Source organism: Falco biarmicus, chromosome 4 (assembly GCF_023638135.1).
Source record: "Falco biarmicus isolate bFalBia1 chromosome 4, bFalBia1.pri, whole genome shotgun sequence".
In the NCBI taxonomy this organism is placed as follows: Eukaryota; Metazoa; Chordata; class Aves; order Falconiformes; family Falconidae; genus Falco; species Falco biarmicus.
Genome location: NC_079291.1, coordinates 29506884 through 29533677, shown reverse-complemented (window position 1 = coordinate 29533677; position 26794 = coordinate 29506884). Strand labels below are relative to the sequence as shown.

At 37.8% G+C, this 26794-nt stretch overlaps 1 protein-coding gene across 3 annotated transcripts in view; it reads left to right on the top strand.

Moving 5' to 3' along the window:
• Positions 1 to 26794, top strand: part of HDAC9 (histone deacetylase 9) — a 485255-nt gene that overhangs the window by 240412 nt on the left and 218049 nt on the right. Inside the window, exons 4-7 of one of the 3 annotated variants that reach the window (XM_056333956.1) lie at positions 13688 to 13929; positions 14872 to 15022; positions 17204 to 17330; positions 19355 to 19476. In XM_056333956.1, coding sequence (XP_056189931.1) covers positions 13688 to 13929; positions 14872 to 15022; positions 17204 to 17330; positions 19355 to 19476 — 642 coding nt within the window. The remainder of the gene's footprint in view (positions 1 to 13687; positions 13930 to 14871; positions 15023 to 17203; positions 17331 to 19354; positions 19477 to 26794) is intronic. The other 2 variants (XM_056333955.1, XM_056333954.1) reach the window with 2 other exon arrangements.

Below are 26794 nucleotides of genomic sequence, written 5' to 3'. Positions count from 1 at the left end.
AATCAAAAGCTGAATATCCTGTTGCCAGACATCATTTCCACTCAAAAGTTACACTTTTCAATAAGCTTAATTTCAGGTAGGTGGTGGCAAAAATTATGTCAGATGGTTCAAAAAAGGGGATTTCAAATGATCCCTAATGATTTTCTTGTTAACTGTTTGCTCTAATAGTTTGCCCCTGCCAACAGAAAGGGTGATCCCACTCAGTAGCATTGGTGAGATCTTCACCTTCTGCCACAATAACATGCTGTCAGTATAAATGTATTTGCACAAAATTGTATCATATATGGCTTACAGCCACATATATATGTATGTCATTGTTGACTAACAAAGAATCCTTGGTCTCCTTCTTCCAAGGAGTGCAGGATCTACAGTTGTTCAGCCTTGTGACCCTGAGTCATGCAGCTTTATGGCATTTGATTTCCATACCTTTTTAGAGGTGGGTGATAAATATAGTATGGCACTGTCTGAAGTCAGCCTCCTTGTAATTAGTGGTGAGATCTCAGCAACTTCATCCCAGTCTGCAACTAGTCTCCCCTCTATCAGAATGTCCTTTAAGATAAGGTGAAGCAAGCTGTATAAAATACGGTGCAAGCTGTGGAAATGGATGAATTAAGAAGATAGTGGAGAGTGACATTTGGTCGTTTCCCATTTTTTTAAGAAAGATCGTATACTAGTTTTCTATTGTCCCTGGCATGGAAGTTGAGCCATTCATTTTACCTGTATTCAAAAGGCATGTAAGAAGAAATCCTTGAGAAGCCCTATTGCATGTGTATTGACTATCAATTTTTCTTTTCTTTTTTTTTTTTTTGTGGCAGATGTAGGTGTGATCGGAAATGAAATGGAATTTTATGGGTGCATAAGTGAGCTCTTTCTGAAGGTAGAGCTAGTCAGTTTTTTACTTTGGGACTCTGAGTTGTGGAGAAAGTGAAAGGCAAAACACTGGGTATCACCTTTGCTCTGTGGTGTTTCATCAGGTGCATAGCTCTCAGTTGACAGTCTGGTACTCACATACTTGGAATGAGTGAAATCAATGACGTCTCCTTTGTTTGTATTTCCAGACCTCCTTTCCTTTGGGTAGACTGACTCCTGGTCATTCTCTCCATATTTATGCTATGTCCAGACCCTGTTATCCCTGTACTTTCTGCAGAGTGCTTCTGTCCACAACAATGAGTAACTAATGGTTGTGTAGATTTTGTGGTAGTTCTAGGAAATGGTGTTTTATGTTGGTGAATAAGGGGAAGTCAGCTTCATGTGGTAGATTGATCGCCTTCAGTTCCTAAGACATTGGATGAAACATGCTTTATGGGTATACTACCGTGGTCTCAGTGTTCATTTAATTAATTAAACTAAATTAACTAAAGAGAGTGCTGAGCCAAGGTTGGCTACAGGGAAATCTGTAACAGGGTAGACATTTCAGTTCAGTTATTCACTATCAGAACCCAACTAAGGGAAGAAAACCAAACACAAGCATATGTAAAATTAGTGTAAATAACCTCCTTAGCCAAATTAAATTCCTGGTTTTTAGCAGCATAACTCTAAGAAATACAAATGTGTATAGCAGAAGTGTAAAAAGCCATAGAAAGTGAAGCTGTACTTTCTGGTTGCAACAGAAATTATTTGCATATTGATCTTAATTCTTTTAATATGCTTCATTATAATATTTTCAGTAAACTAAAACTACTGAAAATCTCTTCCTGGTAGCTTTTGAAATACTTTGAGTGAAAAAGAGGAAAACCCAAAATTAGTCAGATTACTGCAGTCAAGAAGAATTTTTAAATTTCTGAGAAATAAAACAAATTATACTGAACAGAAGAATGTAGTAAGGGATAATGATGTTGCAACTAAAATGCTCTGCTGAAAATCTTAGGATCTGGCTTTCTGCAATGCATTGGTGAGAATGTGCCATGCTAGATTCCAGTTTGTCTCTTGTTAAAATGAGTGTCAATCACTGTTGTATGGTACCAAACTCTCTCAGTGCTTTGCCTTAAAATCAGCATTATATCCTTTCCATTGCAAACCTTAAATTAGTTGCACAACCTTCTTCTTCCAGTCCTTAATATGCAATGCCTGATTGCAATAATTCCGTTACATATTGAAAGCTATCTCAATGATCACAAAAAGTTCTGCTTGAAGTGCAGAAACTGAACACTTGCTTTCATGCTTCCTCCTGTATTGCAGAATTTTAATTTGTAATGACATTTTCAGCCAGCTTTAAAAGCTCAACAGGACTAAATGTGCTTCTTATTGCACTATGCTTTGTCCTCTTAGGTTTGATGAGAGGGAACTTCTACTCTGAATGATTAATGTGTTAAGTGGGGGGGTGGGGGTTTCAGTATGACTAGAGTTTATTTAAATGATTAGGCTGAGATTCTCAAAGGACCCAAAGAGTTTCTCCAAGAGCAATTTTGAGAACTTCATTCCATTCAAGCAGTCAGCCTAGTGTGCATGTTCCAGGCCTATTCTTCAGATTTCTAAAACTTGCGTTTGAAATTTGAGAAGAGTTCCCACTGATATTTTTAGATTTCATAATAGGAAATTTAATTTCTGGAAAAGTTAGCTTGAGAAAGAATCTCTTACTTGAGATTGAAGAAATGTCCGCTGGCTTGACTGGCTTTCTGCATGTCAGGTGAGATGAAGAGAGAAACAACCAACCCACTAGTAAGAAATGGACCTACTGAAATGCAGAAAACCAAAAATGGGTAATAACTTTTGGATTTCCAGTTTTCTGAACTGTGCTTGCTAAGTGGCATCAGAATTGCGTAGAATTTTTCTATGGCTGTTGTTCCTTTTGGCATAATGGATGAATTTCTTAGAAGTGTTTCATGTCGTTAGTTTCTGGAACATTACAGAATGCAGAAACATTTTTCAGTATTTATTTAGAATAATAATAATGGAAAATATCTCCAGCTAATGTACTGAGAAAGTTGCCATCATCTCAATAATTCCTATAGTTTGCTTTTCCAATGCTGAAATATTAAAAAGACCAATGTTTGGCAGAGGGAGTAAAAATGTTGGTTTCTTTCCTATACTCACCATCGTAAGTCCATAACTCTACTTACTGGTTAAGGTGACTAAAGCTGTATTTAGAGTTTCGAGTTGAGCCACCATATGTCTGAACCAGACATACAAGTATGGTAATGACTTAAACTCACATAAAGCATAAAGAAAGAGTAGTAAGTTGGATAGAAACATGAAGATCATTCTGATTATGTCAATTACTATTTTTTGATTCCTTAAGATCTTACTAACCTGAAGTCGTACAGGAAAATATACTAATAGGAATGTTATTAATAAATACTTAAAGCAAAAAAGGTACTTTTCTTATTTCAATTAACATAATCCCAATTTAGCTTTGTTTTCATTATGTTTGGTATCCATATATATGTTGGTTGTTGGTGATGTTTTCCCTTCTCAGTGCTTTTTCTGTTCATTCTAGTTTTTGAGTTGACATGACAAACCAGCCTGCCTCCCTCTGGTGGTTGAAATCGTGTCTCTGCAGTCCGGAGAGAGCATCTCAGAGATCCCCTTATGGGGAGTACAAATAACGAATAATTTTTTTAAAGTTTAGCGTTACATCATTATCAAAAAAATAACAATACCTTTTCTTTCTGTTATACAGAGTGCAATGTTAGTGGTAAGTTGCTTTTGCTGTCTGAAATCTTGAATTTATGGCAGATATTTACAGCAAGTGTTTTTAAGGAAGGAAAGTAGATGGTCAAAGTAAACAGATATGGACGCAGTAGGATTGAAATCATTTACTGTGGTGAAAAGAGAAAAAATAAGAAAGGAGGAATTTAGGTAAGCAGTATACTAGTGATCATACTAAGTGTGTCACAGAATCACATGTAGACTTAGCTTGGAATTTTTTTCAGCTCAAGAACATTATTTGTTTTTAGAAGTAAATATTTAAAAGTTTGCCTTTCCCAAGACACCATTTTGCTGTAAAATGGAAGAGTTCTGCAATATTTAGATTACAGCTGTGAACTTGAGATATCTGTCTCCTTTTTTCAAGTAATTGCACCAAATCCCAAATGGCAGAAAATGAGAGACTTTTTGTGATTACTTACTGCAAATAATTACAGTTTGGATCTATACGCTATAAAACCACAACTGCCTTCACATGAATGAGGCAAAAATATAAGAAAGCATCCTGGAAGATTGGCATTTCCTTGCTTGTGAGTTCATAATGCTTTTTGTGTATTTTATATAATCTCTTTTACTGGAGTGCCTGCCTTATGTAATGTCTTAGTAATGGAAATGAGGCCATCTGCATGGTAATCAAGGTTGTTCCCTGAAAGACATCCTCTGTCTGCAGCAGAAAATAGATTAAATCAAGACCTTTAAAAGTTTCACAACCTTTTCATCAAGCTGAGAGTGATCTTCCTCAGAAACTCCTCTTTACTTTCCTTAGAGCAGCCCATCTTCCCTGCCTATTGATGTTGTTACCCATCCAGCTTCAAGCATGGACTGTTGCATAGTATTCCTATCAGCTGTATTGCCATTGTTTGTCCCTTTTCATATTCTGCCACTCTTAATTCAGTTCTGCAGTCTAATAAACTCTCCTTTCCTTTGCTTTGCATCATCATTGGGACTGTTTCTTTCCCTTTTATTTTCCCTGCCTGGTACCCAGAGTGTTTATGCATGCTGTCATCTGTTCTGCTGCTAAGTATCAGTAAATCAAAAGGTAGACTTCTGAAAAATGGCAAACCTGTGTCCTAGTATTATTTATTCATTTTATTTCAGTCACTATGCAAATTTACTAGGTGTTTTATGTGAGCAGAGAAAGACAGACTCCTCTGAGTATGCTGTAGTCCAAGGCAACACGGTACAAAGGGGAGCAAAATAGGAAAAAATACATAATACAAACAAATACATCTTTGCTAATAAATATCTGCAATTTTAATTTTGCGTACGATACAGTAGAGTTTTTTATTTCTGAGTTAACATAGTAAGTTTTGTGTTGTGTTGCCAATCTCTGACTGGCATCTCATTTACTCTCGTTAGAAAGATTCTTCAGAAGGTATGACCCTTCTGTTGGATTTTTCACCTCCTCTGTGGGAGATTTCAGTTCAGTTCTCCCTTTTTCTGTGCTTCAAAAATGGGATCAAAACCGTTTCTAGCCCCATGCTTATCAAAGATCAGGGCATTCCATAAATATTTATTAAAAAACATTGGAATAATAGAAGGTCTTTTGTGTATAGTATAGTAGAAAGGTTGTGAGCTCAGTAAGTTACGTGTGCACGCTCGTTCTTGCTATGCAGTAAAAAAAGAAGAAAAAAGAGAACCCTAAGTATTGTAGCATCTTGGGGAACACATACAGCTACAAAAATAAAAAGCCTAGGAACTGGAAAATATTTTCAATGCATTTTTGGGGTCAGCCATCTTTTTCTCTAAAATATGAAGTTGCCAACAGTTCTTTGAAAGATTTGCACTGTATCTTGCCTTCCAAGGCTTTGCTTCATTTGGAGCTAACACTGTCACCCCCCTGAAATAGCAAAGCTATTTGGGGATACTTGTTCAGCAAATATTCACCCAATGTCTAATTTGCCTAGAGCATGCTGCCCTATGATACTACCCACTGACATGCCCAAATGCTAGCTGTTTATCTTTGATATCCTCACTTGGAGGAAGAGCTTTTTTCCCCTCTCCTCTTTTTCTGTCATCCACTTGGGATTAGAATAGTGGTATCGCCACTGTTGGGAATTATTCAGCAGGTGTAAACTTGACATTGTCATCAACATGCCTACAGCATCCACAGGTGGAGAAGAGATGAAAGAAAAGTAAGTGAAAATCATATGTTCTGGATGTATTTGGTAGCACTTGCAGCAGCCTCATATTGTCTCTGGATGGGGAATGAGGCAAAGGCTATAGTAGGTCTCTAGCTCCTTCAGTCATTCTTAGCAAGCTGGGGGACTTTGTACTCTGTCTTAATGTATAATAATTAAAAGCAGATTTCTTTTCTCATGTGTATATAGTATCTTCCATTGTACCTGTTTTAAAAAGGGAGGTGAGAGGAATCTTGTATCATGCCTGCTCTTTGATTTTTCTTAGCATTTCAGGATATATTGCAAGAGTTATGTATGTATGCAAGTGCATGGACACAGATTTATATCACACATGCTTTCATTTTAATTAATTAATTTTAAGGCTTTAATGAAGTAACCAGCAGATAGTGATAAGCTGGCACTTGCTTATTTGGAGGCATGGTACCTACTTATTTCTGCAACTGCTAAGTGGTGCTGCCACCAAATAAAACCGTACGTGGCATCTTCAGTATGATCTCTCTGACAGTGGTACTGATCCATGCACAGAAGATACACAGCCAGCAGAATGTTGTTTTGCATTCTTCCCTGTCATTTCTTGTGTATGCCTGACATGGGCTGGGCACTTTATGGTCAAATTGGCTTAACCTGATACCATGTGTTAAAAGCATTATTAACACTGATATATTAACATTATTTAATAACATTGCTGGTACGTCATGGACTTTGGAACTGAGAAGAAAGTTACATAGAAATTCTACATTTTTAACTATATGTGCATTTAACTTTGTCCTGTTTTTACCTTGCCTGCAACAGTAGTATCTAAAATTTAGGATATTTGGATTCCCTATATCAAAAGGATTTTTCTAGAAAGTGAAAATATGCCCGTGTGCTGATGAGCATAGAGAATGTGTATGCAAGTGTTCTCCTAGCTGAAATATAAATAAAGTAACTCAGAAACCCAAATATAGCTCAGCTTGGATTTCTTGATAACAGATCATCCTTGGTTTGAGTTTAAAAGTGTTTCACATTCTGATGTGATTTACTGGGTACATTTGCCTTTATTCCTGTGACAGAAGTGGTTGGCCTGATATTTGCATGAACTCCGGCAGGCTCATAAGTGGAACTTTTGCTCATGTATTCAGTAGAGAAGAAACAGTGAACACTGTAACGTTTAAAAACTTCTTGGCTATAACAAATTAGATGGCATTTATGTTTGTGTTTGTTATGACTGACTCAAAAGCCTATTTGCAGCAAAGGAATCTGATTTTAGTAAATCAATATATAAAGCCTTTGATATTTTAAAAAACCCAGCTAGCTGTAACTTCAGTGTTGGTATTTCAAGGCCTCTCACTGATATTTTAGAAGTTTGTGGTTGTTTGAGCTTCCTTTCCAGGCCCTGGGGAAATAAGAAAATGGTAAATCAAAGCCCGGATCACTGTTTGCATTTATTTTACTTCTCATTATGACATGTATGCAAACATTTAAAAGAAATAAGGAAAAGGTATAATCATGATAAAATCCCTTTTATAGAACAAAGGGGAATACATTTCTAGTCTAATTTATTACACTTCTCCTTCATACTATAAACTCAATTGAGTGCCTCATTAGGTTTGACAGTTCACTTATACTTCTAATTCAGTGATAGTACTGCTTAAAATAATTACTGGCTCTTGAAGGATAATCCAAGAAAATAAATGGAAAGTATTTTTTCTGATCTGAAATGTGTCTTAATTTCTTGTGCTTTTCCTTTCCAAAGGAGGAAATTTTAAAAGTACAAATTGCAGTCGAGTACTTAACTGCCATAAAAAGTCATCGTGTTGCCTTTGGAAAGAATCTTCCATTTGCAGTTTCTGTCTTCTTTCTGCTTTACTTGCCTGTGACAACCAAAATCCAGAGTATGATTGAGGATGTACAATTAAACAAAACTATTTAATAACATTCAGTGAAATCTAAGTGACGCTTTTTTCAGCTTGGATGCATCCTTTAGCGTAATTGTTAGAGCGAGAAAAAAAATCTCTTATTTTAGATATTGGAAAAAAGTTTTATAACTGTCACCCTAAATCTGGATGCTTTAGTCCCCATATTAAACTGAGATGCTCTCAAGGCTATCTTTTTTCACTGCTGTACTCATGAGAGAGATTCTTCATCAAGCTTCTCAGCTGGCATGAAGAAGCTTTGCCTATTATATTGAAGTTAACAGAGGAATGACGTTATGCCAGTTGAGGACTGAGGTACAAGATTTTAGCCACCAGAGCTGGGATGGTAAAAGCATCCCACAGAAGGTAACCTAAACTTTCACAGTCTATTGATCATCTGACTTGTACTTCTGATGTTACTAGTTATTCTTAAAATTTCCTCTCACTCCTGCAGTCTGCTGTGCAGGTCTTGCCAGAAAGCGGCAAGATGCCTCTCCTCTGGGGATCGGACTCCAGATTAGGCCATTTTTCTGCAAGTTTGAACATTGAACAATTGCTGTAGTAGTTTTCATGCCACACTCCATCCTCTTTAGTCATGGTTATTCAAAACCACATCGCTCGCTTAATTTCCCAGCTTCCTCACAACAGACACATTGCTTCTCTATTAGCTCTTTACTTACACTGTGGCCTCACTGCTGCCATATCAGTATGCCAGGGCTGCTCTTGGATTACAGAGTGAGCAACACTTCTGTAATGCTGCTTCTCAGCGTGGAAAGCTCGGAATTTTTAATTCCTTTTTCTGTGCTCCATCTCTGGTCAGCCATTCATGTCTTATTGCCTGACCAGTCCTTTTCTTCTCCATCTCCTGCCAGTTACTTTGTGTCTCACCTGCCTACCAAAGTTTCACTCCTACCCTCTGTTCCTTATTCCTGCAACTTTCAGCCTCCTACAGTATTTATTTTTTTCAGTTTTTTTCCAAAATCTTTTCCATCTGTGTTCAAAGACACTGCTAGGGCTTTTCAGGTATTGGTGCTTTTCAAGTCCTGAATGAGATGGCACATAAATCTGGAGAATTCTTTAATTCCAGGTTTAAACTGGAGAGTAAATTTAAAGTATTATCTTTATTGGGGTGGGAGAGTATTTTCCACTCTTTCAACCATTTAGAGTTCTTTTCTGTAAATTCCTTAGTGTTCTGATTATATCGTGATTGACTGATGGCTAATCATGCGAAAAGGAAGGTTTTGAAGAGGCCAAATGGAGACAGGTTTTTTTTTACAGTAAAATGTGCAGAACTGTTCTGGTTTGTTTTCATTTTATGAAAAGCATATGAAAACTATGAAAAGTACTGTACCAGTTGAGAATAACTTTAGGTGGGCTCTGTCTTGCAGAAAAGAGTTCAAAAGTGTACCACTAGTATAAACAGTTCTCCCATTCTGTATTTTCTTTCACTTTCAGCTCTTCACTGAGTTGATGTCTGGGGTAAGGTGTGGCCATTTCTTGGCAGAATTATTTTCTAGATTTTACTTTGTTTGGTGTGTTTTCGGGAATATGCATTTATTGCCAATTACTGAAATTGCCGGTTGAAGGAGCTTGTCATCTGTCTCTTGCCACATGTTATTTCAATTTAGCATTTCAACTTTTGTAGTCCTCCTTGCTCACTTTGTAAACCTGAATTGCTTCTCCAGTAAGATGCTGCCTTGGATGACCAAGGCAGGAGGAAGAGCCTCACCGGCTTCATGCCTTGTTCCTGTCTCCAGCCTTCCTTACTATCCCAGCCCAACAGCGTAACCGAGAAATTCCTTTGGGAAAAGGTTAGCTTGAATCCCTGCAGCCACAGCAAATTCAGACAGTTCCTCTAATGTAAGAACCACATATGTACTGGAAGAGATGTTCTGGTAAGTGGGTTTACTAGAATTCTTCTTCACTGCTTCTCAGTAAAGAATGGCAACTGTTCCGCTGAGGGGAGTGTACCTTGTTTAAGTTCCTGTTTTTAAAGATGGCATAAATGTCTGCCAAGAAGGGTAACTGCCAACAGAAAAGAAGATTACCCATCTTGAGACACGATGGCAAGAAAGTGGGCTGGTTTATCTTCTGGTATTTTCCTTTAGCACTCGTGAGTTGGAAAATTTGTGTGTTCTAATACACTGGAAATGAAAACTAGTCGCAAGAAACAAAGCTTGAAATGCCATCTCTTAGTGGAAGACTCAGTTTTTCAGTGATTCCCATTTTAAGGAATGGTTTCAAAAAGTGAAGCCTCAGGATTAAAACAAGCTCTTTTACCTCTTTTTTATATGCGCTCCAGGCATCTAAATCTACTCAGCAAGCATGCCATTTTGCAAGTATCTTATTTTCTCTCCACAGAATGTCAGAAGCACTGCAGAAAGTGCCATCTATGGAATATAATTGATATGGACGCTCTTCTGACAACTATTGTTGTTGTTATGTTTCAAGATAAAAGCAATTGAGTATTTATAGGAAAAGTAAATGTATATGCCATTTGCAGTGTGTTGTAGCTGATAATTAAATATTTTTCTACTCAATTTTTGGCATGCTTCCTGGAATCACCAAGCTTTCAGTAACGTTTTTAGTTAGTATTCTGCAGCCTACTGTTCTATTCACCACAGCTGACGTGAGCTCAGAGAGTTTGTCTTTATTTAACCTTAGAGAAAAATCCCAGGCTTGCTCTGTAGTCGGCAGAGCTGTTGGGAAGGATCTGCTCCAGACCGCAGTGGGGAGAGGGTGGGCAGGGTCCCGCTCTGAATCATGCCTGCTACAGCCTCACTCCATTGGTGATACTGGAAATCCTGCAAAACAAGGCTCCTTAAAGTGAAGTTACCCTTTTTCAAGCTCTGATTAATATTTTCTTTCATGCTTCATCCTTTTCCTTCTTTGGCTAACATCTTGATGATGACTACTGTTGTTGAAGTCCTATATCCCACTGCTTCTTGTCATATTTGGAAGCTGGGGGCACTGATTAGACTTAGAAAAGTTCCTTTTCTACCTGAAAAATACATATATCTGTGTAGAGGGGGTGAAAAAACATACAAAGCCCTGATGAGAATAAACATTCTGGATTGCCTTTGCTCTTTTGAGACTGAAAATTGTGTTGGGGTGGCAGGGGTTGGGGAAGATGCTCCAGCTAAAAGTCAAAGCTTTTAAAGACACTGATTCTGATTCTCTGCTCCATTACACACTTTTCACACTGATGTAGCCCCACAGGGCTGCTTTGTCTCTTTCTTGTCAGCTGGTAACAAGTAAGGAGAATGTAAATGGCCTGTGGCATTAGTACTGCCTAACAGACAGTACCAAGCCCTTCAGTTTGGTGATTTTATAGTTACTTGATTAGAATAATTTTGTTGATGAGGTTGACTATTATCCAGCTAACATTCAGCTATTACAGTTTTAAGACAATAATTACCCCCAAAATTTAGTATAACTATGTCAGCAGTTATTAGTAGTATTGGCAGTAACCTCAATGTTAGTAATATCTATTCCAGGAAATACATGCTTGTCTTTATTTGTCAGTAAACATTGGCATTTAAATGACATGAAAGATTATGTATTGATTTCTATGGATTCAAGTATCTAGAACTACCCTAATGTTTATTTTCCCCCACATTAAGGAATGAGGTAAAGTTGAGCTTGATGGAGTAGATATTCCAGCGCTAGATATATTGTTTGAATGTGTGAAAATCCTTGAAAATGTGTATCTTATCAAATTGAGCCTGATTTCAGTTGTACATTGTCATACTAATTACTATACAACTAAACAGCTGTATAGTTGTACTAATAGTGGAAGAAAATTTCCATTGCTAGAAAAATATGAAGGCCTCCTTTCTCACAAAAGTGCTCTGAAAATGAAGAAGTGGGATGCTCGTCAGAGCTAGGATGTATAATCAGACTGAATCACCCTGCAGACCTGTGGGGGTTGATTGGCAGCCAGTATCTGCAAAATAAACTGCAGGGTTCAGTTTGCAACTACTATTGTGAACCAAACCCTGCAGGGTTCAGTTTGCAAACACTATTGCGAACCAGACCCTGCAGGGTTTGCCGAGCTCCGGTTACTATTATTGCTCCTAGTAAGGCTTATTACCCTGTCACAGAAGATGTAAGAAAATCCATCTCTCCACTTCAAACATGATAAGCCTTTGTCACCTACAATGCAATTAATGTTAAAAATAGAAAAGCACTGATGATAAGATTGTGACTTGCAGGGAATGAGCCATTGTCCAAGTACCAGAGACCTATCTGGAGGGCCAGTCAGCCTACACGGTTTGCTGTCAGTTTGCTGATTGCCATTTCTGTCTGAGTTTGATGAAATATTCATGTCTTTGCTCTGCTCTCTGCAAGAACTATTGATTTCTTGTATAAACGTGGCTATATTTAGTCTAGACAAATGGAATGTGGATTGCTGCTGAATAAATGGGATGAAAGGCTGGGGGTTTGCCTGTCCGTTTGTCTTGGTCTGTGGCAATTATTTATAATCAAGAGTAGTTTTTGTAAGTTGAAGGTTATTTTTTATAATTTAGTGATTAGTCTCAGAACAAAAATAAGCACTTAGACACAGTTTTTCTGTTGGGATAGCAGGTTAAGAAGGCAAATTATGGTCTGAGGTTTACAATCACAGTTGCTAGGATTTTTTTAAAAAAAAGACTCAGAAAATTGTATTTTTCCAGAATTTTGAGAAGAAAAGAGTTTGATCAGTGGAATAGATTTAGTGCCTCATCTCTCCATTTTAGAAAACATATTACTAGTAGATTTGATTCTATGGTTAGAATTCAGTTCTCTCCATTTGCTGCAGTTTCAACTTTTGCTGCTTCAATTTTACTGTTCCTGCTTGCTACAATATTTCTGTTTCATTTTGGTTTTCTCCGTGAAAACAAATACAGCTGTAGCAAAGCAAAAGGAGAAAATATGCTTAAAGTCTTGTTCCTTGGCAATTTCTGACAGCATGTTTGTTTTCAGTTAATAATCTTATTTTCCAATGAAGATAGTGGAGCACTAGGAACAGGAGTGCATGTGTTTGTGTTCCACTGTCCTCTCGTGGATGGAATCAGAACTGCTGAGCCCAAGCAGAGACCCTCAGCTGCTGTTTGTTTTCCTTTTCTAGAAATGCTACTTCCTAGGGTTTTGTTCTTTTGAAATAGATAAAGGTACACTATGTCTCCACTTAATGTGAAAATCTGAGCTTTACAAGTACTGTAGTGAAAATCATCAAATCTCTCTCTTCTGCTTCTTTCTAGACCTTTCAATTTAAATAAGGAGATAGAAAACCTCAGGATTCTTCAATAAATACTTTAAGGTTGGATTAACAACATAAACCATTGCTGCAACAAAGTAGAACATATCAAGATTTTAATTTTTTTGTGAGCCATATATAGTGTATTATGTATAATCCAGTTAAAGCATGGCGGTCACTTTTGGAAAAGCTGTACTAAAACTTTTCGGTTTGTGTGTCAAATAATTTCCCTGTAATTTTGTATGCGTTATTCCTATGTGTTTGCCAGGTACGTTTACATGCAGTAGCTAAGTAGCATTGCATAGCTGTTCATGTGTAACACCATCCTCAGAAAATTTACACGCTAGCTTTGGAAAATCGCTTGCAGTGCAGTGGGAACTGGAAGTCCATCTTACACTGAAGAAGTGCCCAGAGTGTTTATTGTGGAGCATTAATAGTGCCTAGGATATTGTCTCTAAATATTGCTCCAGTAGGCTGTGACATGGTTTTAGAACTGGGTTGCTTGTTAGTCTATTTAGCAGAATGTTAATCTGGGAGTATTTTTGCAGAGAATGGAAAGAAAGTGATAAAATAATCTGTAAAATCTCCAGCTGCTAGTAGGAATGTCTGAAGTCTGCATACAGCATAGACTGCATTAGTATTTTGTTAGGTCTGCACATTGAAGCAGTCCTTGAGTGAAATTGGTCTTTTTCCCAGCAGAAATGGTCTCTGTTCTCCTTCTCCAGTTATATTTTATATATATACATTTTGTTGTTTTCTTCCCACAGTGGATGTAAAGTCAGAGGTTCCCGTGGGACTAGAGCCTATCTCACCATTAGACTTGCGAACTGATCTCAGGATGATGGTTCCCATGGTGGACCCAATTATGCGTGAAAAGCAGCTACAGCAGGAACTACTTCTGATCCAGCAGCAGCAGCAAATTCAGAAACAACTGCTGATTGCAGAGTTTCAGAAGCAGCATGAAAACCTGACCCGCCAGCATCAGGCCCAGCTCCAGGAACACATAAAGGTAGCAACATTTTTCATTTATTCCTCATTTTATCTGCAAGCTCAGTGTGCTTAGGTAGACATGAAAAGTGAGCGTGCCTGAACAGTTTGCTGTGACTGAAAGGTGGTGTCCGAGTGCTTATTTCTTTGTATCTGGGTGATACAAGCCTTTTTAAGCAAAACTGCTAGCACCTACCAGCAAGTTGCTCACAGCAAACCAAGGCAGTACTATGAGAATCCTCAAGCTGCTGAAGCCACCACATCCACAGAAAATCAAACTGCCTATTTTAAAAATGCTGGATTTTCAGCCAGACTTCAATATGGCTGTCTGTTCTGTATGTGCAGTTTTGAGTATATTAGAAGACTTCTTTTTCAGGCTGCTGTTTGAGTTTGTGCCCACAAATCAAATTGATAGGCAAGTGCATAATATTTGCATTTGTAAAATGGAGGCGGGCCCTGAAAGTGTGGTGTTTTCACTCCTCTCTAAGCTGCCTCGTCTAATGTAAAAATAAAATGATTTATCGGATTACATGCACTACAGTAGGATTGCTATAATGGATTTTGACTGGGAATTTATGATCTTGCCTTTCTTTTCATTTTTTCCTTCTGATCTACTTGCCATTATGCTACTGTGCTAAGCTTCCGCTTGATGGAGCTGACAAATGCAGCGGAGCACGGTAGCCAGAGTTGGTGATGCGCTGGCAAAGAACCCTGTGCAATTTCCAGGCGTTTTTGCCAAAAGAGAAGGAAGTGAAACCAGAGCAGCGAGCTGCTACCTGACATTAGAGTTCATTTTAGTGACAGCCAGTAACAACTTATCCCCCTTAAAAGGCTGGGGAGAGGTGCATAAGAGATGAAAAGTATATGCACAAAAGCAAGCACTGATAGTTATTCAAGGGGGTTGTTTTAGCCAGGACTGGCCTGTGCAAGCTGCACTTTCTCATGTCTTTTTGTTCTGTGCAAGTTACAACAGGAACTCCTAGCCATTAAACAACAGCAAGAACTCCTTGAAAAAGAGCAGAAACTGGAGCAGCAGAGACAAGAGCAGGAACTGGAGAGGCATCGCAGGGAACAGCAGCTTCCTCCCCTCCGAGGCAAAGAAAGAGGCCGAGAAAGTAAGAGCCAATGTACCATGAATCCTAATAAGAAATTAATCTATTCCCCTTTGCCTTCTCGCAGCCAAAATGGACAATGAACAGGAACCTGAAACAAGCCTATTACTGTATGAAATACTCAATTAGAGAAGTCAGGGCTGTGCCTGCAGAAAAGCAGGGCCACCTGATGCACCCACAGAAACGTATTGCTGATTTGTGTGCAGACTTGGAGGACTGTAGGAAAGCACATTCTGACAGACTTGTGTATACGTCTCTCAAGAATCCAGACCTTTTTATAAAAAAGGAGGGAAATCGAAAGCCTAAAGCTTCACATGAGAAATTCTTCCTGAAGAGCTTATTTCCCAATACAGAAAGCACTATAAAACAAGAAAAAAATCAAATTACTTGCTGATCGTAACAACTATGTTCAATGTTGTTTAAGATTGAAAAGATAAAAAAATATTTAATACCTTTGTCTGAGATTTCTGATTAATTTTGCTAGTACTTTTTCAAACCGCCTCATGTTCGTTCTTGATGCCATTTCATGAGACCCAACCGTGAGTTACTTCTAGCTCATATACAGCTCTAAGGCAAATGACAGACAAAGGATGCTGTTGGGATTTAGTGCTCACTAGAGGGAGACAGATACAAATAATTCTCCTTAGTGAGGTTAGTTTACAAATCAGGTTAAAGTATATTGTGAAGGTATTCAAAATGAAGCTGCCACGAGCAGACGTTGTTACTTGCCCTGCTAGATGACCACAAGAACTAACTGACAAAGGCTGAAGCAAAAAGAGCTGTACATTATGCACCTGCCTGATTTTTCCACCCAAGAAAAATGTATCAGTTCAACAGTTCTAGATGTACCATATTGTAGGCTTTAGAAATTAACATGTCCGTGGTGCTTCCAGTATTTTGGTGAACAATGAACCCATGAAAGCATCACCAGCCTGTTGAATTAGCACTGGGAGGAGGGCAGAAACTGCAGGAACAAAAGGTACTTGTAAGTGATATGAAAAATCAGCTCCATATAAACAGTTGGGCTTTATTAGCACTCGCACCAGAGGAAAAGCAGCGATATGAACTCTATGGTTCCCTTCTCAGTTTGGCTTGCTGAGTGCCTGTTCAGTGTGTAGCAGCCAGCTAAGGAGCAGTATTAACCCCTCAGACCCAGCCCCAGTGTTTGCTGCTGCTGACCTACTTATTGAGTAGAGGAGGGAAGGAAGGTGCAGAGAGGGGAGTTAGCGTCTGAAGCTGAGGGGCAGCAGAGGTATTTTATGGGAACCAGGTCACAGGGGGACATGCTCACCAGCTAGCTGTGCTGTGTCAGGGTTGGGTAACCAAATACTTAGAGTATCAGTCTGCCTTAGTGCTGCTACTTTCAAATAAATGTTTTTTCTTCCTTTTTTTGTCACTGTTGATTGAAAACTGAAGGAAGGTTTTTCCTTTTCATGCTTTTTTTTATTAAGAGTATTATGGCTGTGAGTAAAGAATCATGTCCCATGCTGCAAATAGTAATTTGCAGTTTAACCTGACACTGACACGCCTTACTTGTATTGAGCTAGCCACCAAGAGGGGTCAAAATGCACTGTGTCTTCCTGGCATTTTGGTCTTTCTATTGTTTTTGTGTCGTAAGAGTAGAGTTCTCAACTAAGACTCATGTTTCAGACTGTGGTCTGTCTTCCAGACATCACAGGTACAAGGTCTTAAGAGGCTGAACAAAAAGGCTTACTGCTAGCTCTTTCTGTGGCACTCTGCTCGTAACCAAGACAGCGTTCAGAGGGCTGTTTTGCTGTGCTATTGCTCTTATTTTACTAAATGAAAAAACATTCTTTACTGCAAACTCAAAGTGACCTTCTGTCACTATCTTTATAGTTCTTTCCTTGGTTTTGTATTTAGGAATTATTAGGAAATAATTTAAATTCTTTAGATACATCTGGCCCTGGATAAATGGCCTCATCAACTGTTGAAACATTCCGTATGACTTCACTGGATTTCTGGGTTATGGCCAACTTCAGTCTTCTACAGACAAACATTTAATCTGAATGTTATCTCATTTTGACTGATTTCCACCAGTATTTTTTATAGTTTACAAAACTTCCAGCAGCAAGACACAGGCTCTTTTTTTGCATTTTGGTTTTTGTTTCCTTTCAAAATGAATTTTAAGTAAAGATAAGATATGTTTAATTCTTTGTGTCTTAGGAGCAGTGGCCAGTACAGAAGTGAAGCAGAAACTTCAAGAGTTCCTGTTGAGTAAATCAGCAACAAAAGACTCTCCAGCAAATGGGAAGAATCATTCCATGAGCCGTCACCCCAAGCTCTGGTACACGTATGTTCAATATTAAGCTGTTTCCTTGCCTCATCGAGGTATCTGTTAAAACTTGCCAGAATGCTTCTCCAGCAGGGATGTTGAGAGTCTGCCTCTAGAACAAGACAATTCAACCAAGAAGTTAGCAGAAAGCCAGAAGTGTAATATTTCTGGTTGAACTGAAGAGTATGTGGTGTTCAGTAATGTGATGAGAGCTATTCAGAACAAGGTGCTGTCAGAAATGTGTATAAACTTTTTATTTTGACTGCTTCAGCTCTTGATGGTATCACAAATTTTATAACTAGACCTGTCATTTTTCCAAGTCTCTTTGGCTTTTGCAGTTAGAACAACTTTGTGTTTGATTTACTTGGATTTTTAATCAATCACAAAAATTGTTTCTTCTTGAAGAAGTGCTGCTTTCCAGTGAAGTTAGTTGAATGGTGTAACTCACAAGGATTTTAAGAAGGATTTGAAGTAGTCATTTAACTTTTCTTACTCTGATGCATTTTAGTATTCAGAACTGCATAATCTTATGATGCCTTGGCCTTGATAAGAATCTGCTTAGACCACTTAGAAACAAGTGATTTTGTCGAGTCCTGTAATAAGCCTATTAACATTGTAAAAGTTACAGATTTTACAGGTTTTACCCCTTTTTTAAAAAAAAGTAGTAATTATTTCCTTTTTAACTTCCTTATTACAACAGACACATAAGTCAATCCAACAAAATGAACTGGCTACATTTCTGAAAGACTTCAAATGTTATGCCCAAACTGACCTTCAATAGGACAAACAGAAATGCATATGGTACACTAGCTTTCCATCTTGTACTATTTATTTTTAAAAAGAATTCCTGAAGGCCTGCCCTTGGAGTTTCCATTCTGAGCTGATCAGAGCATTGTGGTAACATGATTTAATATATAGTCACGTTGTTTCTGGTGAAGGTGCAGTACTTTTTTAAATATTTATTTTATTTTATTTTATTTTAATTTATTTTAATTTAATTTAATTTTTATTTTATTTTATTCAAAATAATTTGTAAAATTCTCTTGAGTAGGTAAGATTTCTGGACTCATAATCTGAGCTTAGTTCTGAGTCTTCAGACAAATGAGAATGAGAAGCTCTGCAGAGGATATCTTCTGCTACACTAGGGAAGGTAGTACTTCCACTCGGTAGTGTCCCTTTTGATAGAGATGTATTGTCGATTAACCACACTACCTTGGAAAGATAGGGAGAGACTCCATAAAAGGCCAAGTAACATAACGTTCAGACAAACACAAAGTTTGAAAATTTGCCTCCTTTCCCTCTCTTCACCTTTAAATAGAAAAATCAACCAACCAACCAACCAAACCCCACCTGTCTCTGGGCCAAATGATGCAATTTCTTTGCAATTTGCTATTTCCAGATTTGAAAGATCTGCCCACACTATTTCTTTCATCCAGCAGTTGTCAGAAAGCACTCTTCAGCCTGGAGCTTCTCTGCTGACGTTAGTGCTATGTGCTGCAGAGCAGTGCACTCACAAAACTTAAAAAGTGAACTGAAATGCAGTTTTATCTTTGTCCACTAAATAGTTTGCCCCCCACCCCCCAGCAGGTAATAATAACTCAGTATTTCCAGTTAGTTTTATACAAGCACCCCTGCCCTGAAAATCCTCCACATTTTGATAGAAGAGGCTGGATCAATGTACATCTATTTGTATGTGATAAACAAGACTTAAATGGATTTTGCTGTGCCTCAGCTGGTTCATATTAAAATACAGCAATCTAAAATGGTCAATTCCCCAAACTGGTGACAGATCCTGTCTGTAGGTCAACATGACTCTTATCCTATGTGACTTCTGTAATGAGTGCAAAAAGTGCATTCTTGGCCATTCCAAACAGTTCCATAACTTACTGTAAAAGTGAAATTGGTTGCATGAACCTGTGGTTGTGCACACTTAGATGAACAAGAACATAAACACAGCTGAGACATGTGTACAACATGTGTAGATAGTTACTGCTGGTCACCTCAGTGACTGCTAATTTGTGACCTCTCTGTGTCTGCTGCAGGGCTGCCCACCATACCTCACTGGATCAAAGCTCTCCACCCCTGAGTGGGGCCTCGCCACCATACAAATACACTTTACCAGGAGCACAGGATGCCAAGGATGATTTTCCACTTCGTAAAACGGGTGAGTTAGCGTAGTTTATTCGAGCCCCCTACCCAGTGATTCTCCCACCCTTTGTTTTAACCCAGCTGTCCATCAACAAGGCATATATCATAATCCACAAAGCCTGTTCAGCACGATACTATGGGTAAGTTCAAAGATCCTGACTGCATCTTTAAGAAGTTGGACTGACCACATGGTATCGAGAGTCAGTGCTTCCCAATGCTAACAGCTAGTGCAAGCTTCAGTCCTGATAAATTTGATTTCTAAACAGGCCATCATTTCACGGATCTTTTATAGCATTATTTTCTTTGTCTCAATATTACTTTTGGGTTTAATAGCGCTCTCTCTTTGCATGGTATATAGAGAATCTGTCTTCAGATGGCGTGCTGCCTTTAGACAATGTTTTTCAGGACATTTTGAGGGGAATTCATGAAAAGAAGAGGAATTAGCTTAATACACTTAGTCTCATTGGCTGCGAAAATTTGTATCCATACGTGCATGCACATGTTTGTGTATGCTTTTTACACATAGGAATGTGTAATCTTGTACAAGAAAATGTTCATTTGAACTTTTCAGAATGTTTCAGAGGATTTAGCAACTGAACCTTTTGTCTTGACAGCAGGTGAACTGTAGACATGGCTTTTTCTACACCATAAAGAAAGCTAGAAGGATGGTGGTGGAGTCCCTGTGGCTTTTGCCTCAGGTCCTTGGTGCATTGACTGGTATCCAGGAATGCAGGGAGACACTAAGAGGAGGGGGGGGGGAAAGAAAACATTAGACCCCTTATTGCATGAGTCTGCTGTTGAGTGATATAGTTACATTCAGAGAGAAAGTCTGACCCCCTACTGCGCTAACAGCCTTTGAATGTGATTTAGCCACTGGGAGATTGAAAACTAACTGCAAAACTGGTACTGACTTGAAAAGAAGTGGCATTTGGAACCAGCATACATTCAGAATGAAAATCCAGTCTGCATCTAATACTTTGGAGCAGACTCTCTAAGCTCATATTATATCCCCAAATATTTTCAAAGGAATGAATGCATGAAAAGCAAAGTGCTAATTTATTCTAGCTGAATTACTCTTTGTATAATATGGTGGCAAAATAACAAGATTCTATAAAATCTTGTTCAGGCTGTTCAATCACAATAAGCCCTTATGTGGTTCTTTGCTTAATACCACTGTGCAATAGATACATTTTCTGTACCAATAGAATATACATTTTCATTTTTTAAACAAAAAGGACACACTCTACATCTTCTAAATGCAATGAATTAATTACATGTTTTTAAAATACAACTTACAATTTTTCTTTCATATTTATATATCTTAAATGTTATGATTGATATTTATGATGTGTCAGACTGTTGATCTGTAAAACAAAACATTTTCAAACATTGTAACAGTAAAGTTCTCGTGCAGCTGCTAATACTTTTATATCTCTGTGGGGGTTTCAAAATATTCCTTAATTCAATTCCCATTGTCTGCATAAGAGGACTATAATATAATTAAATCCAGATGTTTTCTATATGTTATTCCAAATATTTGGGCATGCAATGCATCAGTTCCAGAACTGAACAAAGGACATGATGACTCTCTCAAAAGATATCTACAGAATAAATAGACAAATACTAATATAATCATTAGCACAACTGTTTCTGTGATGTTTATAGAGTGATTCTGATAAGCAAATATAAGTGAAGTGTACAGCATATTGTATGTTAGCAAGGGAGTATATCTGATTGCTCTCCACACCCATGAATATAGCAACTATTAAATATCCTGTTTACACATCTGATCTCTCTGTGCACTAGAGCTGTTTAATTCCAGCCTTCAGCAACATCCCCACAAAGGTTGCAATAATCAGGTTGAGAGTAAAAGCAACAGGAACCAGATCAACAAAAGTCAAATGACCCTAAACTGATCTGGGTGGTTATAGGGCCATCCTCCAGGCAGAGGGGACATTGTGGAGCCTGTGTCATCCTCATGGGACCTTACTAGACAAAGATGTCCCATGAACACTCATGTGTATGGACAGGCTATAAGCCTGCAGAAATCTGACCTTTACCATGAGGGGTGAACCTCTTTTCCTTTCCTTTAGGCTATGAACACTTATTGCCACTGGCTCCTGGTAAACCCTCTGTGGTGCTGAACCTGCATGTCAGCAATTCATACGAAAGCAGACCTCACATTCCTTGCAGCCTTAAGAAAGGAATACCTGTTGTGGGTTTTAATCACATCTTTGTTTTGCTTCTCAGTTTCATTTTGCATATTCATAATATAAAATACAGAGGTATCATCTTTCTTTTCTTCAGCTGTAATATAATGCTCTTGGAAGATAATTCTGATAGAAGCAGTTACTCTAAGATCAGATTTAATGGGACAGCAAAGCTGAATGATTCTCTCCTGACATTCTAATGTGTTTTTCAGTGCTAAGGGAACACCGAGTGTAACACAGGCATTGTAAATCATAAATCATGCTTGCTTACATTCTTGTTCAGTAATCTAACCTTAGCTTAATTAGTCCTGAAGTGGCATGTCCTTATTAATCTTTTAAAAATTAATTCAGAGAGACTATGGTAAAGAGGAAGATAGTCTGTGCAGGTTTTACTCTTCTAGAATCTGGAATGATTGGGATGCACAAGTAACTAGGGAAAGATTAAGAGCCTTGCTCTTTCTATTTTAACAGTTAGGTACCAGAATTAACATTCTAGTGCAGTGACTATGGTTACTCAATAACTCTCTTAACCATGTGGATTATTCCTTTCTGTACAAGATGCAGCAGAACTTGTCAGCAGTGGGCTTCATGCAGCTTAGCTGTGTGGAGGATTGGGAGTGTCCTAGGGGCTAGAGGCCAGGATATGCAGCTCTTTGCACAGCTGCATTCAGATGCTCTGTGTTGACAGGCTTTCAAAAGAGCAGAGCAAGGGGAGCTATTGCTTCACTGGACAGATAAATATACCATAAGAAGCTACACATCTGTAGCTAGAATTTAGCCTAAACAGCCTAAGATCAAATTTTCAAAATGCCCACAACTTTCACCATGGATACCAGTTGTAATGTATGTTTTCTGCAAAGCACCCAAAAGCCTGAGAAGCACATGGCTCATTAACTTTCAATGAGACTAATGCATCTAAATTACCCAGAGAGGTTTGAAAACTCATCCCTATTACTGAACACTTTTGAAATTCATACTGACTGTTGTAAGAGCTCTGATGGGAGCTGTGCACTTTTCAAGACCTGATCATTTAGTATAGGGAACTTTTGATTGTTGATCTCTATAATTCTGTGTCTGTCTATCCAGGAAAATATTATCTGCTTGACAAGGTTACTGTAAAACTAACAAAAATGTAGCAAACAGCATGGATTTGATAGGATAGAAGTGATTGTCAAAGGAATTTTTGTTTTTTGTTTGTTTTGGGTTTTTTTACCTTGTTGAAATAAATGCAGAAATTCTGGCAAATGGCCATAACATTTGCATTTTCTTCAATCTGTAACATTTGATTTTCTGTATGCAAGTGTTGATGCAAACCAGCAAATGCCAGGAAATTCCAATACCAGCAAATGCCAGTAAATTCCAATCAAGGTTAGCCTTGCTAACCAAAGCTGGATGCTTTTTGAAAATGTTTCTATAGATGGAATTTCTGCATTTTGCCTCATGTTTTGGCTTTTGTTGGAAAAAAATGGGGGGGAAAGTTGGGGACGTCATCATGTCAAGTATAAACTGTTTTTTCTTTCCTGAGTTTAGCACATTTTGGCAGAATGGCAATGTCAATCAGTATTTCTATTTGTTTTGGTTTTATGCCAGTTGAATCTTTCCTTGCTGATGGAGTTGTAACATTACAACTTCCATATTGCTTACAGATCTTGAAGATCACTCACAATAGTACTGTTTGAGATCTTTGTCGCTTGCTTTCGAAAAATTGCAAGCACGCTCAATGCAAATATAGCATGGGGGTTTTAAATAATGAATACTACAAGGTTCTTGCTTGAAGGGGAGAAATTACATGATTTCATACAGGAAAAAAAGGAGATGAAGGTTTGTTTAATATTGTGATGAAAGAGAAGAAGTGTGATGCAGTCATGAAGAACCATATTAAGTTAACCTGATTAGGCAGTAGAATAACAGCATAGCTCCTGTGTAATGAGAGTGAAAGATTCCTGAATAAGAACTCAGCAGATGTAATTTTTTTTAAAAAAAAATAATAATTAGAATATTTCCTTACCATTCATTCTGCATTTAGTGACTCAGTAATTTACTGGGGCAGTTGAAACTGAGGAGAAAAACATTTTTGTGTGTGAAAGTTTTTCTTCCTTTCCCTTTTTTGCCACCAAAGTCCATTTCTGTTTGCATTTTCTAGGAAAACACTCTCCTATGAAGTAACAGTATATCAAAAATCTGAATTTCTTTTGGTCTTTGGTAAAAAAAAAAAGAAAAAAAAAAAAAGGCTTAGAGGATCACAAACCCTCCATTACCATGTCTGCCAAAATGAAGAAGTCAAGCTTAGTGGAGGGAAGCATTTTTTTTCTCTTGAGTTTATGAGTGGGCACAATAAATGGGAGAAGCACTTTGTTTATTGAAGCAGGGAAACAAGGCAAACGTGGTATGATTCTCCTCATTTTATTGATATTTTTTTTTCGGGGATGCTGAGCATTCCTGCCTCTCAAAGTCCTTGTTTTCCTGGGTTAATGAACAGTCTTTATGAATTTGGATCAGGTGAGGTGCCCAAAGGAAATCACTGGAGCTTATCACAGTGAGATGATCCCTGTAAAGACCATCATAGTCTTCCCATCAGTGCAAGATCGTTCCTCTAATATGTTTTATTTATCACTTACTACTAGTTGCAGGAAGCGAAGGTTGTTATGCATGGGTGATTCTTGTTCAATGTCAGGATGACCTGTATAAAGTTTTTTTACTATGTTTCTGTTTTAGCAAAAATCGCACTACTTGTATATATATCACTTTCTGTGTTGGCAGTAATTAATCTGTTGTGCTAGGTACTGAACCTTCTTGATGGCTAGGCTAATCATCCAGCGTTGGTCCAAATACCATCTTGGTTCTCCTATCACTGCCCAGTGCATAGCCAAAATTGAATTACAAGTTCTGCTTCATGTGGTTACATAAAAGCTTTTCTTACACAAACTGTATATGTTTTCAGAACTGTTTCATAAATTAGCATTAACAGGTAGCTTGTGTAACTTTTTGATAAGCAGGTAATCAGATACTAGACACCTTTTTGACTTTTGAACCTAAAGGAAACAGCTTAAATAAGGAGCAGGGTGCAGTTCTAAAATCTAAACCATTTTAAGAGCATAATGTCCATTGAAAATGAAGTGGAATGGTTTTAATGGGCATTTCAAAGTCTATTCCCTCTGGATAAATAAGTTAAAAAATACTGTGTATTAAATCTGAGACTCTTTGAAGTCAGTAGAAACTGTCCTGTTTGATTTCAGTGGGACTAGGATTTTTCTTCCACTGTATCTAGGGTAGGGAAAGTTGAAAACCTTTAGGAAAGTAAAGAACATCTAAAAGATGACAAAAAGAGAGAAACAGACAGAGAAGTGAAAAGTGGAAATCACATGGTATCAGATCATCCAAAATAGAAGACGTTGGTTAGTAAAGATTACACTTCTGCAAACTCCTGCAAAACATAGTTTCACTGAAAAATCTGTTCAAACCCACAACTCCTAATTAAGGGTTTAAGCTGCCAAATAACATGTTCTGGCTAAAGCCAAGTAAGTATTACAGAGCCATTCATGAACAACGGCATAAGCTTTGTACTTTCCTTTTTTATTTTCTCATGGGAAAGTAATATAAATGAGAGTGATACCTCCCTGTTGGCTTTAACTGTTAGAAATGCAAAGCATGCTGAAATTGTACATAATTCTCCTCCAAAAGAAAGGAAATAGCATTTCAATGGTTTTCCTCAGTGTCTCGTTGAGTTATGGTGGTGCACAATTATTCCTGTTAAATTACTCTACCAGATGGAAGGTTACATTGTATATTTAGCTAATTAAGTTGTAGGGGACTGGAATTATATCCCAGAGCGTAAAGAACCTATCTAAAAGTAAACTTGTTTTAATTCCGTTTCATTGTGAAGGTACAGTGTCAATGTCTAATTAAGACTTCAAACAGGTGGGAGTTTTCTCCTCACTTCACTTAACATGGAGAGATCCTTTCAGAAAGTTAGCCTTGCCTGCAGAAGTTAGCCAGCCATGTTCTGAAAGTCCAAACAACTTTGAAACCAATTTTATCTTCATTTCTCTTTAGTGGAGCTGAAGTGCCTTGCTACTCTTGAGCTAAATTTGGCCAATAATTCTCATCTGCTAGGAAAGAAGGATACATCGTGTTTTGGTTGCTTTTGTTTTCTTGGCACCCTGTGCTCTGTGTTGCCTTTGAACAACTCTGAAGAGTACACTTCAGCAATCTAGACCTGCCCAGCTCTTATCTGCTCATAACACTGATGCCCTGTTAAACTGGAGGTTTTTAAACTGATGGTATTTCTTAATAAATTTCTGAAGCCTGATGAAGTATTAAATTATACTTTTGCCTCCCATCAATGTGTTATCACTGCTGGATATTTTCCTAGATTAAAACCTGTGGGAATTAATCATCCTATTAACTTCTTGTATGGGACTTGGGGAATAACATAATCACGAACATGATTATTCTAGAAAAAATCATGTATCTAGCAATCAAATTGTAACCCCACAAAAGCCTTGATTCTTGAGGATAGGGTATTCTCTCTGGCACTTCTTCACTGAAAAAAACCATATTTTCTTGTGCAAATTAGTGATTCAATGGGTGTTAGAGGAGGATTTAGGCTGAAGAGTGAGATTTACTCTGTTTGCTGAAGGTATGGTATTATATTCCCATTACTTCTTCCCAGCTAGAACCAACTGGTGTATAATGGTATGAAGTGGGGGCAAGAATAACCAGTGGAGACCAAACCAGGACTGCCAGTCATGCATATCTAAATTTGGTTATTACCATGCAAATTAGGAATGTCCTTTACTAAATGGCCCGTATCACCTTCTTCTTTCTCCTTGACACCTCCTGAGAACTTTGAAGCAATTTGGCTCCCATAAGTGCTAAAAAATTGCAAAAATATTACATAATTCGAAGATGTGCAGGGAAGATAAGAATTAAGTTTAAAATATCCTTGTTCTTTTGTTGTGTTTCAAGACATTATATTATTATTTGCTTTTTAATTCCTTGTCTATTATTAGAAAATAATATTAGTTTGCATGGAAAAAGCTTAAGATGCCATGGTTTCAGCAGACTTAATTAGGACTCAAGAGGCCCAGTGAAATCATGACCTCATTGGAATCACCTTATAGC